General features: G+C 36.8%; 1 protein-coding gene across 1 annotated transcript in view; it reads left to right on the top strand.

The window, feature by feature from the left end:
- The window catches only part of LHCGR (luteinizing hormone/choriogonadotropin receptor), a 61,330-nt gene that overhangs the window by 26,699 nt on the left and 17,159 nt on the right, over window positions 1-17,472 (top strand). Inside the window, exons 3-8 of the mRNA XM_053460061.1 lie at window positions 2,508-2,582; window positions 4,658-4,732; window positions 9,168-9,242; window positions 9,653-9,730; window positions 10,719-10,787; window positions 15,817-15,891. Coding sequence (XP_053316036.1) covers window positions 2,508-2,582; window positions 4,658-4,732; window positions 9,168-9,242; window positions 9,653-9,730; window positions 10,719-10,787; window positions 15,817-15,891 — 447 coding nt within the window. The remainder of the gene's footprint in view (window positions 1-2,507; window positions 2,583-4,657; window positions 4,733-9,167; window positions 9,243-9,652; window positions 9,731-10,718; window positions 10,788-15,816; window positions 15,892-17,472) is intronic.

The raw sequence follows: 17,472 nt of genomic DNA, 5'->3' as shown, positions 1-17,472 counted from the left end.
CAAAAAAATCTTAAAGTACAGGAAAATCATTAAGAGTGACATTTTAACAAGGAAGCACATTTACAAAATTAGATATAATAAAAGAACTGCAAGGTTTGTAGACAACTGGTTTTATGGTGAGAGAACTGAACAATAAACTTGTTGTTTAGCCATGTTCCATCGAAGTGACCTTCTCCGTCATTAAGGCCAACAATTGTATGTCACTTCCTCATAAAGTTTCGTTTGAAGTTTTGCCAACGCACAGTTCAATGCTTCTTGGTACCTAGTTCATTGGCTTAAATAATGCTTCTGGTTAAGATTTTTCAACAGCCAATATCTTATATGTGAGTCAACCAAGGCAGTCACCAACAATGCAAAGCTTCTGGGGCATAACGACAACATTTATCATGAGTCATAAGTAAAACTTGTTTGATTGCTGCATTACAATCGCAAAATGTGTTTGTGCTTACAATATATCTTTAGGCTTAACTATGTATAACAAAAAATATAATCCTAGCATAATATATTTGTTGTTTTTTTTCGATTTTATTTGTTGACATATATGTGGACTGCATTGTGTATATTTAGTAAGACAGGAAGAGTTACAAGCTAAGTGTTCAAGTTAAAATCTTATTATGCATAGCCCCATTTACTGGTGATTGGGTTGCAACAAACAACACTTCTACCTCTTAATAAATCTAAAAAGTGAAAAGCAGCATATCACCTGTAACTTCACTGCTGTTACTCATTACACAGTGATCACCAAGCAGGGCTCTATAGCAATGTGATCAGTTAGAAGGGGGTGGATAGGCATCAAAGTCCACCCCTATAATTATTGAGCTAAGGTGTTTTAGCCACATCCAATGCTATCAGGTGAAAATCAGTCCCCTTATTATTTTATATATATTGCGCCATCAAATTATGCAGTGCTGTACAATGGGTGAATGGGACATAACACGTAGTGCATCACATAGACAGCCATCATCAGACATTGACAACAGAATAGGTTGTACTAAATAGCTCAGTGTCTTTAAACCTGTCTTAGCAGGAGGCCACTCTTGTTACAAGTCAGTTCATGAAATCGCTGCCCTGTTAGATCTTCCTCGGTCCACTGTAGTGGCACAGTGCTATTATTGTGAACTGTCTAGGAGTAACAACAGCTCAAACATGAAGTGGTAGACCATGCACACTCAGAGTGGCACTGTGTGACAGGAGATCATTATGTGGAATGCCAAGTGATGGCTGGAGTGGTGTAAAACATTGCCACAGGACTCTGTGGATCCATTTTCTCTGGAGTGATGAATCGTGCTTCACTATCTCAAAGTCTGATGAAGTAATATAGGTTGGGGGTACCAAGAGTTAATGGCACCCTTTTAGTCTATACTTTGTGCTACTTCGCACAAGATAACAGCTCTGAGTCTTCTCCTATAATGGCTGATGAGATTGGAGAATTCATGGCAAGGGATCTTAGACCATTCCATACAGAATTTCACCAGACCCTTCAAATTTCAAGGTCAATGGTGGTGGACTCTCTTCAGTTCACCCCACATTTTTTAGCTGCTCAAACTATCCTCTTCACACTGCGTTGAGACAATATAGATCCACGTCCTCTTCCAGTTTGATGCATAACATTGACTGGAACTTCTTAGTTATTGTCCTGATGGTGGAAACGGGCATTTTCAGTGCTTTTGCCATTTTCTTATAGCCCCTTCCCATTTTGTAAAGCTTAACAACCTTTTGCCGCACATCACAGCTATATTCCTTGGTCTTACCCATTCTGATGAATGACTAAGGGGGTTTTGGCCTATGTGTTATCTAATATTTATACCCCTATGAAACAGGAAGGCATGGTTGAACCATTTCCTGTTCCTAGTCACCAACGTGTACTAAGAAATGTAAAAAATCACTGGGAATATACTTCAAATGTATTTTTCTCATATGAATGCATAGGGGTAACGCTAATTGTGCCACATGTATTTCTAACATGTTTTTCTTTTTTTGGGATAAACCTGTGTTGTGTTTGCAATTGTTTGATATCTATGAGAGCAGAGCAGGGGGGGAGGTCAGAGGTGCTGCGAAAGTGGGGCAGCTAACCGGGACAGCAGAAGGGTGCATGGAAAACTGGGACTATTAGGAGGTATAATATTAGGATAAGAAATATGTATGCATCTTAAAATGTGTATACAATACTTCCTGTTCTCGAGATCCGCATCATTAAATAATGCTACCCTGACACAAGTCTCACTTTCCATCAGAGTATTTTTGAACTAAATGTATCCAAAGCAATTACACTGATTGACAAACTAAATTCATAAGCTATATAATTGTAATTATTCTAAAAGGAGTGATAGTTCACCTTTAATAGTTCTCTCCAGTTACTGATAAGCTAAATTATAACATTTAGCTGTTAGCATCAGTGATGAGATATAAATCATTGCGACTTGTCATTTTGTGGTAGGATAGATGTTTTGCTATGTTAGTGTAATCATCTTTTAACCATAAAACATTTTTCTTTTCTAATTTTTCAGAGCCATCTCTCAAAGTGACTCTCTTGAAAGAATACACAATTATGCATTTTTCAATCTTCCTAACCTCACCGAACTGTAAGTTATTGTTATTTAACCTTTTTTTATGATAATAATGTGTTTTGTTCCCATGCGGTCTAGAAGATTTGAAGTGTCAGTAAAGTACCCGATAAAATGCTTGTCTGTACATTTGATAAATGCCTTGGACTGACCATAGGGCATCTGTTTTAGACTAAGCTAGGCTGATAGCATCTCCCATGCACCTTAATAACCATTTCTTTGGGTGATCTCATGCTTTACTGTGCAGCTGCCTGTTGGGTACACATGGCTACATGCTAGAAAGTGTAAACGTGTACCATGTGGTCTTGTGTATCCAGCTGGTGGCCACATGCATCTCATTCATGTATTATCTGCTGGTCTTAAAGGGATTTCTTTTTATCTTTGGTGCATTCCAGGTATAGATCCCTAGGTATCTACATGCATTTAGACTTGAACTTGCAATATGCTGAGGGATGCATAAAACACAGCCAGTAAATTACGATTCCACCCTTTAGCACAACCACCAGTTACTGTAATTAGCGTATTTGCTCGATTATAAGACGACCCCCCAAAATCTAAATATTAATTTAGGAAAAAAAGAAAAAGCCTGATTATAAGACGACCCTATGGGAAAAAAGTTTTACTAGTAAATATTAATTCATGTAAACTATTTTTTCATATTGAATAAAAGCTATAAATGAGAAAAATATTTCTTTCTGCCCCAAGAAATGCCTTATACCTGTCACGTACAAGTAGTTTAGGAGACACCGTGGTCAGGTAGGACTCCAGGACAGAACAGGTCAGACAAGCCGAGGTCAGGTTTCCGGAGAGCAGGATAGTCATATAACGTAGCCGAGGTCAGGATTCAGGAGAACAGGATAAACGTAAACGTAGCCGAGGTCAGGTAACAGGAAATCGACGAAGTCAGACAAGCCGGGATCAAACACGAGAAAACAGAATCAAAACGCTATCTGGGCACTAGCACAAGGCATAGACAACCATCAAAAGGCAAGGTCTGGTTGAACTGAGGAGGTTTAAATAAGGAACCGCAGGGGAAGTTCGAATCTCCCTCCAAACCGTCATGACCTCACTTCCGGTATCCGGGAATCGCGGCCATCACGAGTGTGGCGTAATCTCCCTTCATATATGCCTGCGCGAGCGCCGAACCAGGACGCCGTGTCCCAGGGGGTCTCCCTCTCCTGCGTGGCGGCTGCTGCGGCAACGTGGGAGCCGAGGGCAGGTGAGTAACAATACCTCCCTATTTGCCACTCTGCCCCATGATGTGCCTTTTAACCCTCTATATGCACTCTGCCTCCAAAAATGTCTTATACCCTTTTTTCAGCTATTTGAGGTCTGATTAGACGACAACCTCGATTATAATCGAGCAAATACGGTATACACTTCTGTATAAGTTGCAGTTTTGCTACATCTCTTGTAATTAAACTGTGCCGCAGTTACCAGCATAAAAATCAGACAGGTTTAGAAAGTTGCCATTCTTGTCACTAACCTGCTGTGTCGGATTTTATTGTTATAGCTCGTCGCAAGTGCAAATTTTTGTCTTTGACAGGAATTTGTGTTTCCGACTCCATACTAAATCACCCCCGGTGTGTTTCTAGAAAACCCAATAAACTGTGTTGCAAACGCAAAATGTCCATGTGTTCCAAAGCTGCAGTCGATAATGTTCTGAAACAAATAACTAAATCTAAAATGAATATGAAAAGAACAAAGGAACCAGAACTAAATTTAAATTGAGAGCGTAAACACATATCTACAAAGAAAAAGTTAAAGATTACAATCAGACATTTTAATCTGTTTTATACAAGAGAATATGTTCCAGAAAAAAGAAAGGAATTTAATCTCCATAACTAATGCCATACTTTCTTATTTCTTTCCGTTGGTTTTAAAGAGAAGTTATTACTGTCATATTTCCACATGCGAAAAAGTATTTTGAAGCATTTCACCATCGCTCGTCACTATGAAAACAGCATGGCGCCATACACGCTAAAGTGCCAAAGTTACTTTTTCTAATAATGTACTTCCATCAGTTCACAAATATATACATTTTATAAAATGTTATAAAATTTTGAATAAATGTCCTTTTTTCCTCATTTCAGAACCATCAGAAATACAAAACATCTGGTTCATATTGGCTGTGGAGCTTTCGCAAATCTACCAAAACTAAAATACTTGTAAGTGATAATTTGTTCATATTCCTGATGAACATTGCCAATTTATACAAGAACTTTTCTTTTGAATTTGCCTGATAGAAAACAGTAATTTTTAATGTGATTTTTTTTGTACATGGTCATTTGGGGTATAAGGTCCAACGGTACACTGTAACCACTTAAAAATATATTTAAGGGCATTGTGGGTATGGTATTAGTAGCATGATTAGCATAACGTTAATCATGGCAACACTTTTAATAAATAGAACACAAAACATATCAAATTCCAAACAAAATGGTTCCATAGATTGTTACCATATGGGGTTTGGTAAACCTAGAATACTGAATTGAAACTGCAACCATGTCATGATGTGGCGATCAAACTTGGTTACTTTGTTCCAGGTTAGCACATTGGGTAGCCTTTCAATGCTATAATTAATATTCATTGATTTTATAGCAGCATTGTATTCAACAGCGTTGTACAATTAGTAAACAGGAAGTTTTTTTAAAGAAGGCTTTCCAAAGTAAAGATTTATAAATGACAGTTACAAACTCAAGCCCAAATCTGCAATAAGTGAATAAACCCCGAGCATTAATGGTGTGGCATTATGTGCTAGAGCTTATAAGAAAATGAATTCCTATAAATATACATAGGAGTATTCACAGAAAGTGATATCTTCTACTTTGAGAAGGCAAACTGAACATAACATCCTGTTTGCTTCCTTGAAGACAACAAGCTGTGGAACCATTACCAGAACAGCATACATGCCGTTGTGATGAGGCTTACTATATCAGCCGGTTTTTTTACCAGGAAAAACATCCAATCCATGTATTGCTGACTGCCACATACTGTATATGTACTGCCCTGTAGTTTGTGGGAGGTATAACTGATGTATTATTGTTGCTTTATACATGCCACACGCTGTAAGGTAGCAATCTGCATGCGCTAATTGACAACATATAAAATGCATGTGTCCTGGAAAAAAAGACAACAGCAATTTTGATGCTGTGTTGCATTGTGACACGTTCATAGGTGACAGAAGATCTTTAGCCGGTTATTATTTTTTAACTTCATGTCATGTTTGCTGTAGGTGGTCTCACAACGTATATACAACATTACAGTTTGTGTATGCACAGGTACCACCTTACACTTGCAAGATGGCCACTATCCATCATGGTAGGTTTAGGTGGCCCCGATATGAACAATACAATGCTTTGGTGCTCTAAGGAAGTATGAGGGCAATCATTTCTTAGGTGACCAGATGTCCCTAGGTGTTCCCATTACTTAAGTCTTTAAGTGCCTGTGACTTTTTGCACCTAGTTTCCCATAAAGCTCTCTTAAAGTGACATTAAACTTTATTTTTCACCCCTAATTAAATAATTACGCTTTAACATTATCTTAAACGGTAAAAAAAAGTATTACTTACCATTCTGTTGATCACGTCCTGCTTCCTTCTTTTTGCCTCCAACTAAATGGGTGCCAGCACTGTCCATAATAAACGGATGGATCCTGACAGCTTAAGATAATGATTGTGCAAATCTTACTTTTCATATAAATAAGGCTTGCTTTATATATATTTTTTTACGTTTTAGGAAATCTCCTTAATGTTACCTGCTGTGGTCTAACTTTGGCTGTGATTTATTTATAGATGCATCCTGGGCCTTACAAAATCTAAATTATATTTTTGGCTTCAACTACATAAATTATTCTAGCCTTAAACAACACAGGAATACATCTTTACTTTATGTTAACTGTACATCTGCACAAAATATATCTGTAAATTAATTTTTCTAATTAAAAAAAAAGAGTAACGATGTTTGCAAGAAGCAAATACAAAGGAAACAAAGCTTTGTACAGGCAGTGCACATTGTGGCCTTTTTTTGTGATGTTCAATATATTCCCATTAGAAAAGGTGGTTAACATTTAACAACATTCTTTATTTGCCTTTAATCATGTATCCCGGGAGAAATAAAATGGATTACACCATTTGCCGGATTTGTTTTCTCCACAGAGTGCACAGGGTACATTTTAGGCGTGTACACGATATAATTAATCTTGCAGGGACGTGACATGCTCTGACGTTGGCTGCATTATCTCATAAGGTCCTTTGATTTTTATTTTATTTTATTTATTTTTTTTGGCTTCTCGGGTGGATCAAAACACAAAACCCGCTGGCGAGTCTTTGATTAGCCCTTGTCACAGGAAACTGTCATTTAATCACGAGCGTAAGTGAATCTGTTCAAAGGGTTGCTAAGGACAACAGAATCTAATGGCAAAAAAAAAACACCTGTCAGCGATAACAACTTGTGAATTTGATATAAAAATAAGCTAAAAGTCATTACCAATTAAAAAAAAATACAATAACAAAAAAAAACACACAATTTTGTTCTCGAACAGTTTGCACAAATAAATGTGTATATGTGACTATTGTGGTTATTGTTGAAAGCTAAATCTATCAAAAGGTAGCAAGCATCAGTGGTTTGAAACGTAATTAACAGGGCTCTGAAATTGATTTATATTACCGGCGATGCCTATGTATTGTTTTGTTTGATAGATGACTCAATGCATCATTGATTTATGAAAAGAAAAAAAAACTTAGATGATATTATTTTCCAAATAATAAAACCTGTGCTATTTGTTGCTTGATAGAGAAAAAAAAAAGGTTCACAATTATATCTCGCTTGCAATTTAAATGATGTTATGGAAGAACTTTCTTCCCCTCCACCAACGTTGAAAACACATTCATTTCATTTCTACCTTCTAATAAAGCAGCGTGTATCACGGAAAGAGCAGATCCGATTAATTTGCCATCCTTGGAGATTAGTTTATATAATTATTAAAACTCATACAAACAATAAAGCAGTATTTGATACTGATGGTAAAGACATCACTCATTTTCATATACTTTCTATTCTTTGTAAAAAAAAAAAAAAAAAAATTAAAAATAAACAGATGCCCCGGCTCTTTACAATGGAAACAAGACTTTTACCAGATGTTTCTATTAGTGTACCAAAAAAAAAAACATTTCCAGCAGGTCCATTTGTTTTTAACAATGTAACAGGATCACAGAGCCTCAGAGGACCTTTCCCGTTTTATTAGTATAATAGAAACCCCACTAAGACGTCCGATATAGGAAGGCAATTGAACCTTCAGACATTATCTTGTTTAATTAGTGTATTCACTTCAACTGTTGCTTATTGCCAGATTGTGAGATAATGTGCTGGGGGTGGTAGGTTAGCTTAATCACATGGCACATACTCCACTTGACATCTGTAAGCTAGTACTGCTGAATTGTATCAGCCCATAAATTAATCATCCCAATTATGATATATTTATTCATAACAATTATCCCTACAGATTTGTAGCCCTGAGGTTTGCCTTATTGTTCGTTATATCCAATTATTCTACGTATCCTTTGAGAATAGTAAACAAGGCTATAATATGAAAAGCTGAACTGTTTTATATATAAAAACTGATCAGCAGCTTGTGAAAACATATCCATGTTTAAAAACAGCAGTTTGTTTTTTTGCTCTGCCTCTCTTTTAATTTGAGTTAATATGTTTATACCTTTTGCAACCCTTTTTGCAAGCATTATTAAACACTCATCACCTTTACCCACCATAACTGGCAGCACCAATACACAAGGGGGGCAGCTAGCTAGGTTTCAGCATGTACTGGCTGACTTGGCATGATAGGAGTGTGATTGCTAACAGCAATCACAGTCCCATCATGCCTAGGTTCCAGCACTTACACATCCATGCTATCACACACACGCACACTCATTCATTCATATACTCATTCATTCACAGATTCATTCCCTCAATCACGCATACTCATTCAAACACCCTCCCCACCCCCTTACCTGCACTCGAGGTGTGGCCCGCCTAAGATCGGTTGCCCTGGCTGCATGTTGGTCGCCCCTGCTCTAGGGGCATGAATATTTCTCTCCATGACTCCATCCCTCCGTCTATCACCTCAATTATTTATTTTTAAAAAAATACTTACTTTTTCTGCTGGCTTTCTTCCACTGACGTGCTCTTCTCCCACGGTATCTTATCCTTGTCACGCGGACTGACAAGCAACTGTTCTGCGTGAGCCCGTCCCCTTGAGCATCTTCAAGGGGGCGGGACGAAGAGCCAAACATGCAGGCAAGCCGACCACTTTCAAATAATTAAACGGAGGCGGTTTTCCAGCTGTTTTAAAACCGATAGCCGCATCAGATGCGGAAAAAAACGGCACTTGGGGCGGCAAAGTGCCGCCTCTTCAAAAGTGCCGCCTGGGGCAATTGCCCCAGTCTGCTCCATGGTAGGGCCGGCCCTGCATACACTAATGCACACACACTATAAGATCATATGCTGATGTACACACTCTAGCTAACACCATACAGTAAAACAACAATTAAAATTAAAACACAATTAAGTCTTTCTTATGAGCAACAATTTTATTTTATCTCCGTAGGAGCATTTGTAACACAGGAATCAGAAAATTTCCAGATGTCACCAAAATCATCTCCTTCGAACTGAATTTCATTCTGTAAGTAAGGTACATTGCACAATATTAACCTTAAAAGTGACCTGTCAAATACAAAATAAATACATAGCTGAAACCAGGATTTGAAAAGATCAACAGTATTATTATTATTTTAATGTTTCATTTTAAATTATTATCCACATTTATCTTATTCAAAGGGATGGCTCATATATATATATATATATACTGCATTTATTAAGATTGGGCATAAAGCAATATTTCTTCTGTAAAATCAATCTCTATATTTCTTTGCTTGCTCTATTTAAAAAATGTTATGTACCTGATTACAATTTCTCAGATATGCTCTTATTTTAATTTTCTTCTCTGCTGTGTTGAAGTATTTCATCGTTTCTCAAGTCCTTGAGGTTCTTAGTCGCTTTCATCTGAAAATTAAAGTGTTTTTCTTTTCCCAGGGAGATTTATGATAACTTACATATAACCACAATACCGGCAAATGCCTTTCAAGAAATGAACAATGAACCTTTGACATTGTAAGTAAAAAATGACCTTTGTATACAGTTTGGCAACAGGAACCATCAAGATAAAGTAAAGCACTCACCCAAACATTCTTTTAGCAAGTTCTGTAGAGTATAACAAATGCAAATATCTACATAAGACATTATATTAAGTAATGCTGTGATTTAGAATCAGTATTATTATTATTATTAATATTATTATTATATGGTGTAACTGCAGGGGCAGGGCTGTCACTGTGAAATCCTTTAATTAACAAAATCATAAAATTTGACAGCAGAACAATTCGGCCCCTCTAATCTGCCCATCTTTCCTGATGTAACGAGTCAGACCTTAATCAGTCCTGTGCCTTGTCTTAGATTCGGGATACCCATATAAATATCCGGTGCATGTTTAAATTGCTTTACAGTAATTCTTTTGAGTTGTCATAATATACATAGATAGATCTACACACTCTACACACAAAGGCAAAATGTGGTTGATATGAAATAGCGTTGATGCAGAAGTGGGGGATGTTAGCACATTGATAAACTTTAAGCATGCATGAGTTAGGCATAAGGTTATTCTGAAAATACGGCAAGATCAAGAACTACATAAGGTTTACATTACGTCTTACTTTTGTATTTCCCATGAAGTTAGGTCACTACTTCTGTTTATAAAGGTAAATGTTCATTATGGGCCATTTCAGGCTTGCTTATTCATCCCGAGAACACATTCTAACATCCTTTTTCCTATGTAGACATTTTAGTTTTCACTTTATTCTCAAAAGAACCATTTTCTGCTTTTCTAGAATGACATTCTCTTCATAAATCCTAAGTACGTTCTTCTGACTAAGAGCCACCTATGTATATGGTTTTGGTTTTTTTGAGTAGCAATCCGATCATGCATATTACATACAATAATGCCTAGTGAATTCTAATTTAAGTATATGTAATAAAATTGGAAAATATCTGAGTAATTATCTTGGCAGTGGAATGGTAACATGGCACACAATTTGTATTGTAGGAAACTTTTTAGGAATGGATTTGAAGACATACAAGGCTACGCATTTAATGGCACAAAGCTGGATCAGCTGTAGGTATAAATGTTTATTGACTCATTCCTTGCTGAGGACTTTATATACAAGCTGTTTATTGTTCTTCTAACTGACTCAATTTTGCAGTTGGTGCCCCCCAAAACCACTGAAGTATTTAAATTATGCTCATCCACAAATATCTTTGTATAATGATATGCCCTGATTATCCAAATACATTTACTTAGACTAGCAAGTAAATTGTTTTGTACTGTTATGTTAAGATTTACAAGTTACAGTAATGTACAATTATGTACCTTGTGCCTACCTTTTCTGCAGAAGCAGGGCTGGCCCAAGACACCGTGGTGCCTGGGTTCATGAATGAAATGCTGTCCCCACCACCAAAAGCAAACCCACATCCGTTATGTGACACTTACACTAACACACAGAAACTCATACTAACACACTTATACTTATCTAGAGACTCACACTAACATACCCATTCAGACACTCAGACCAACACAACCAGACACTTAACACTAACACACGGACACAAACACAACCAGATATTTACAATAACACACACATAAGCAAACGCACACTAACATACCCAGACACAATAGCACACATACCCAACCAGACATCCACACAACAACCAGACACATTAACACACACTGACACTGACACAACTGGACACATACACTAACACATACACTCAGACACAGACACACACATTAACAAACACACATGCTAACATACCCACACAATCAGTCACAGACACCCACACTAATATACCCTGGCACACACACTAGCACACTTAGTCACACATACACACACACAAAGCAGAAACATACTTAAACAGCACACGAATAAACGCATAAACTAATATACCCAGGTACACACTAACATAAGTAGACACGCTCACACTAACATATCTATAAATATTATTTAACAAAACATCCATCTACTTAGCATTGCTGTATTGGTGGGGGGTCACTGACTAAGATCAATATCCTTAGCTACTACCAAAATCTACCAAGCAGAGGAACACTTCCTGTCTTCTTATGGTGTCATATCCTGGCGCTCCACAGATCTGTGCAGTATAGCTGGGTCAATTTTAAGTTGGATTGTTGATCTCCTTAGCCAACCATTGAGAGCTGTGGTGTATTAGTGAGGTATATTGCCCTATAGGGCCCACGTATATGCCACTTTAGGCCTAAGCCAGTCAGGCTCAGGTCAGAAGATGACACTTGGCTACAAAGGACATTTCAACATTTCAAGTACTTCCATATAGAAAATGTAATGATGATGAAACGTGTGTTTGATAAATCCCAACAAGCTAGCTACCTGTTGGTTAAAATAATAGTCAAGCAAGAATGCCTCATATTACAACTGAAACCAGCATGCAAGAAATTGTAGAAGTCATGATGTGCTGCTAAAATGGAAAAAAATCTAGTTTCTAGTAACACTGTTAAACGGCATATTGATGATATGTCTGCAAATATTGAAAAAGTCCTACAAGAATAATTAGTAGCCAGTGGGATGTTTGCATTGCGGATTGATTTCTCCACTGATATAAGTGGTCACTGTCAGCTCCTGGCCTTTGCAAAAGAGCTACTAAGTCATGATAGTTGTGAGGAAAACAACAAATACTTGGTTGGAAATCCAACATACCTGGGCAATGTGTTGTAGTATTTGCTCTGAAGGTCTTGCCCTGGAAGGGGTTGTAAGTCAAGGATAGAGCAAAATCCTACAATTTATATCAACCACTGTGTCCTCCTCCGTGAAGCTCTTGTGGCAAATAGACATCAACCAAAATTAAAAGACCTATTAGCGCATGCAGTGAATTGCATTAAGTCAAAGCCACTTAAATCATACATGTTCAGTATGTTGTGTGAAAAGATGGGGGCAGAGCACCAGAAGTTTACTGGTTATCACGTGGGAAGGTTTTCTTCTGTTTTCATCAGCTCCTGTCAAAGCTGACAAAAATTTCTACCATGCATGAACTCCCTTGTAAAGAATTTTTATCTGAAAATTACTGGTGGATAAAACATGCATATCTTGTAAATACTTTTAGCCCTGGAATGAGCTAAATAAAACCTGCTGGGGAAAATTAGATAATGTTAGCAACCACAGACAAAATGCAAGGTTTCAAATGGAAATTGGGGCTTTGGCAAGATACTCGGGTAGAGGTTGTATGGATAACTTTGATCTAAAATATGAACAAAAAAACAATAATTCATAAAAATATGCAAAATTATGGTATTGTTAGTTATCTTAGGTGCTATTAATTATCTTAGGACCACAAGTGCTCAAATATAACTGCAATTTGCCAATTTCTACAGATTATTAGTGAGATTTGAATAGACGAAAGTAATCTGATTGCAACAAGAATTATTACTATTACAGGTTTTAACACTTACATTATTGACATATTTTCAGTTTCTCATAAACAGTTATATGTAAAAAAAAATTACATCTTTCCAAAAAGGTATAAAATTAATATAAATGTTGAAGACAAAATTCTCCTCTATTTAAAAACCAAAATACAATTATATTTACCATCTCCTGTGCTGGTGCCCAACTGGTCTCTGTTGATGAATAATTAGAAATCCAATTTTGATAGCCAAGAGACCATAGTAATTATGAAGAATATTAAAAAATAAGAGAACCGAGTGAAAAAAATAAACTTGCTAATCAGCAAATTGATAAATGATTATCATAGAGAATGACCATTTATTACATAAGGATCAAAAATATGAGAGGAAGGTGATCATGTCTTCTTTCCATAAACTTTTAACATTACAAATACAAAACCTTATTAAAAATCTCCAGTTAGGGTGTCACCTATTATAATTAGGAACTTAATGATGGGATTTAGGACATTTCTACAAATGTTTCTATTATTCACCACCCAGAAGTGCTCTTGCCTAAGGAATAATTTTAGCGGTTGACCAATAATAAAAAGCAACTGAAAAACACGAGGAGAATTCTGTCAAGGGCCATAATTTTTTATTATCCATCTATTTTAAACATAGTTTCTCAACCATCCAATGTTTTTGGTGCGATTGTTCCAGACCATCGGACATCAGAATCTTTATTTAACAGGTTTGACCATTAAAAAAAATGTACTAGCCTTAAATATAATTGTGAATATTTTTCAAATAATTGTGGATTTTCTCAACTTCCTAAAATACTCTTATAATTGGGTATAAACACACCTGACAAAACATAGGTAACATATAAATGTAGTTTAATATGATATGTAAGGCAGGTACAATGGTATAGATAAGATACAATAAAATTATTCTTATGTAGATAAGATATATAAAATAAAATATTTAGGTATACTATGCCATATAAGTGTTACTTAAAATTAATATAACAGGAAAAGCAAACATTATAACTTGATTTTAACATATAATAATTACTTAATTATCAATTAGTTTGAGATGTTTAGTGGATAACATGTCTGAAATCTACATTCCACATTCTATGACCTTCCATGACATGAATGCTTCATACTCCTTAAATTCCTCCATGACTAGAGAAGCAGGGCCATAAATTTAATTAGGACATACTTAATGGTGCTTCTAGTTTCACCAAGAACTTCTTTGTTCACAGTATAGGAAAAATATACCATTTATGTGATTAAAAAACCAACATGGCTCCATTTTGCTTTTGTGTGACGTATGATATGCTAAAATATAATATACATATTTTATGGGCTGAAATAATCTGACAAGGGCAGAAAAAATATGCAAAACTGCATCTGCTGTAAAAGTATTCTAGCCTCTTGCACCTACAAGGGTTTCTGGGTAGGCGCATGCAAATAAGGTTAACAATTATCACCTTTGCTCCACTTTATACATGAATCCCTTGAGAGTAATTGCCTGCTGTACAGGACAGCCTTTAGACAAAACTCAGGAAGAGGCGCAATACCCAGATCACCGCTCATGGACAGCTGTTTAATCCTAAATGGGACTCATCAGCATGGGGTTGTGATACTGGCTTAATAGTTGGGGTAGCCAAGAAATACCATTACATAAGTTATGGTGGGTAAAGGTGATGGAAAACCCTTCCATTTAAATTTAAGGAGTGGTAGAAGTATTATTAAACAGAAGGCTTGTTTTCTGCTCAGAAATCTCATGGTGCTGCCACAACCACAAGGGATTCTGGGTAGGCACATGCAAATAAGTAAATTAGATGCTATGATAAAAATAATGATATCTAAAAAAAGCCCTGTTTGTCCTGGAAAAAAACCACAATATATAATATGTGTGGGAGCACAAAATGAGAATGAAGAAAATTACAGCTAAACAGCAATAGTGAAAAAATGTTAAAAGAGCCTTTGTCCCAAAATGTACTACGAGTAAGAAACTCCTAAAGTAAATCCATGTTGTTTTTTTTATTGAAACCCATGTGACTTTAGATGTTCAACAATCCTAACCTTTAGCATAGTATTCATTCATTTCCCCACTACTGATGTAAGACTCACAGGCCTGTAGTTGCCCGTCTCCTCCCTACTGCCTTTCTTGTGGCATAACGTTTGCTAGTTTCCAATCTTCTGGGACTTCTCCTGTTAACAATGATTGGTTAAATAAATCAGTTAACGGTTTTGCTAGTACACCACTAAGCTCTTTGAATAACTTTAATCGTATCAGATCCCATCGATTTCTTTGTCTTTACCTTAGACAGCTGAACCTCCTTCTTGATAAACTCACATGTATCAAATGACTCAAGTCTTTTTTCCTAATTGAGATCATAACTACTCAGTTGTAATGAGGTGTGTTCTGGTGGTGTGATATGATGTGTGTACGGCTTAATGTGTGGTGACTGGAAGCACAAGGACCTGTGAAAGAGGTCTTCCCTCAGTGTCCCTAAAACGTGTCTCTCAAACAAGGTTCCAAATTTCATTTATGTAACATACTTTACAAAAGTGCACATGTTTGTTTAAGCATTGTATTTAGGTCCAAGGTGTCATTAAGGAGCTTTGAAAATTCCAAATGGAATCCAATAATTGTATATTGAAATACATTTTTCAGACCTATGCACAGTGCTGACTGAGAAATATATGTAATTATTATGCAGGTTTCTTAATGACAATAATAATCTACAACATATTCATAACGATGCCTTAAAGGGAGCTACTGGACCAAATCGACTGTAAGTATAAATCTAATTTACAGTTTTTTTTTTCTTTGAGGCATCTATAAAATATTACTTTTTCTAAGCGATATGATTTTTAGTCTCATGCAGTTTAGGTACAGTATTTGAGGTTGTTTTCTTTAAATTGTTGCATTATTAAGTAAATGAAAAGGGTTATTGACAAGTTCATGAGAGTCAATAACTTGTACAGCGCTGCCTACATTACATCCATTCAAGGGTATGAGAAAACTAGAATTCACAAAGACACATTGATATTCGCCAATTATTTTGCCCTTGTATTTCATCCTTTATCTTTTCATGTTTAGCTACAAACCTCTTAATAAAAAAAGTGTCTCCTGTCCTAATTACAGGATATTTTTTGCTATTTCAACTCTGTTTATTTCACCATAATTTCCCATTTACATGTTTAGTATACCGACACAAATTATATATTTGTTATACTATTTTTAATAGTAAAGTTCATTATTTAGTATGAATAATAAAATAAAAAATGCAATTTTCAGAAAAAAACACAACAATTTTTGTTCAGCTACATCCCCCGAGTATAGTAATTTCTAACATAGGTTTCTATGGTCTGGAGGGATACAATGTTCCTTTGCTGTTTTAGAAAGTAGTTAGGGTGGGGGCTGCAAAGGGTTTTATTTAACACTTTTTTATATTTTTATTTTGGATATGTCACTTTTATTATTGTTATTATTTGTTTTTGCTTTTTTAATCTCTTTTGACTGGAGGTTGTTTTGGGGATATGTATAGACCTTGTGGATCTCTCTTGTAAATACATGGTATGATGTGATTTTGTTATTTTATTGTTATTGGTATTGTTTTTTTTACATTTGTTCAAAAATATTTGTATTTTTTTAAAAAAGAGCGATGTATCTCTCTGTTCTCAAATCCCACTGCAGACTCAATGGAGAGGAAGCAGGGCTTCTGGTCTTTACTTGTGTGCTTTTTGCTTACAGGGGTGCCAGCACTGACTGATTCATAGTTATTTTAAGTCAGCAAGTTGTTTTAATGTACCATTTCTCTGTTGATCCTTTCCTTCCAATTTCGGTGATAAAAAAACTTCACTTTTGTCCTCTCTTGGATGCATATAAGGATGTTTAATGTCATCTCCAAAACAATGGACCTAAGCCAGTAGCGTACCTAGCGGGGGGCGGGGGGGCGGTCTGCACCGGGTGCCGCTCATCAGGGGGGTGCCAACTTGCCGGCACCCGGCACCCCTCCAGAGACGGACAGTAATGTCCGCCGCTGGAGGAGCAGGCTCGCAAGAGAGCGGTATCGGAGGTCTTTAACAGACCTCCGGCTCCCTTGAGTGATTTTAAGCCGGTTCCCCTGAACCGGCTTAAAATCACTCAAGGGAGCCGGAGGTCTGTTAAAGACCTCCGATACTGCTCCCTCGCGATCCGCGCGGCAACTGCTGCTGTGCAGAGGGCACTGTGGGCGCGGCTTCAGTGCCGCCGGGATCTGACAACAAACCCCGGCGGCACTGAAGCCGCGCCCACAGTGCCCTCTGACCCGGAAGAAGACAGAAGAAGAGGAGCGAAGAGGAAGACTGCTGTAAGAAGAAAAGAGGTAGAA

The sequence above is a fragment of the Spea bombifrons genome, chromosome 3 (assembly GCF_027358695.1).
Source record: "Spea bombifrons isolate aSpeBom1 chromosome 3, aSpeBom1.2.pri, whole genome shotgun sequence".
NCBI lineage: Eukaryota > Metazoa > Chordata > Amphibia > Anura > Pelobatidae > Spea > Spea bombifrons.
The sequence above is the reverse complement of the archived record's forward strand: the minus strand, read 5'-3'. Positions and strand labels throughout refer to the sequence as shown.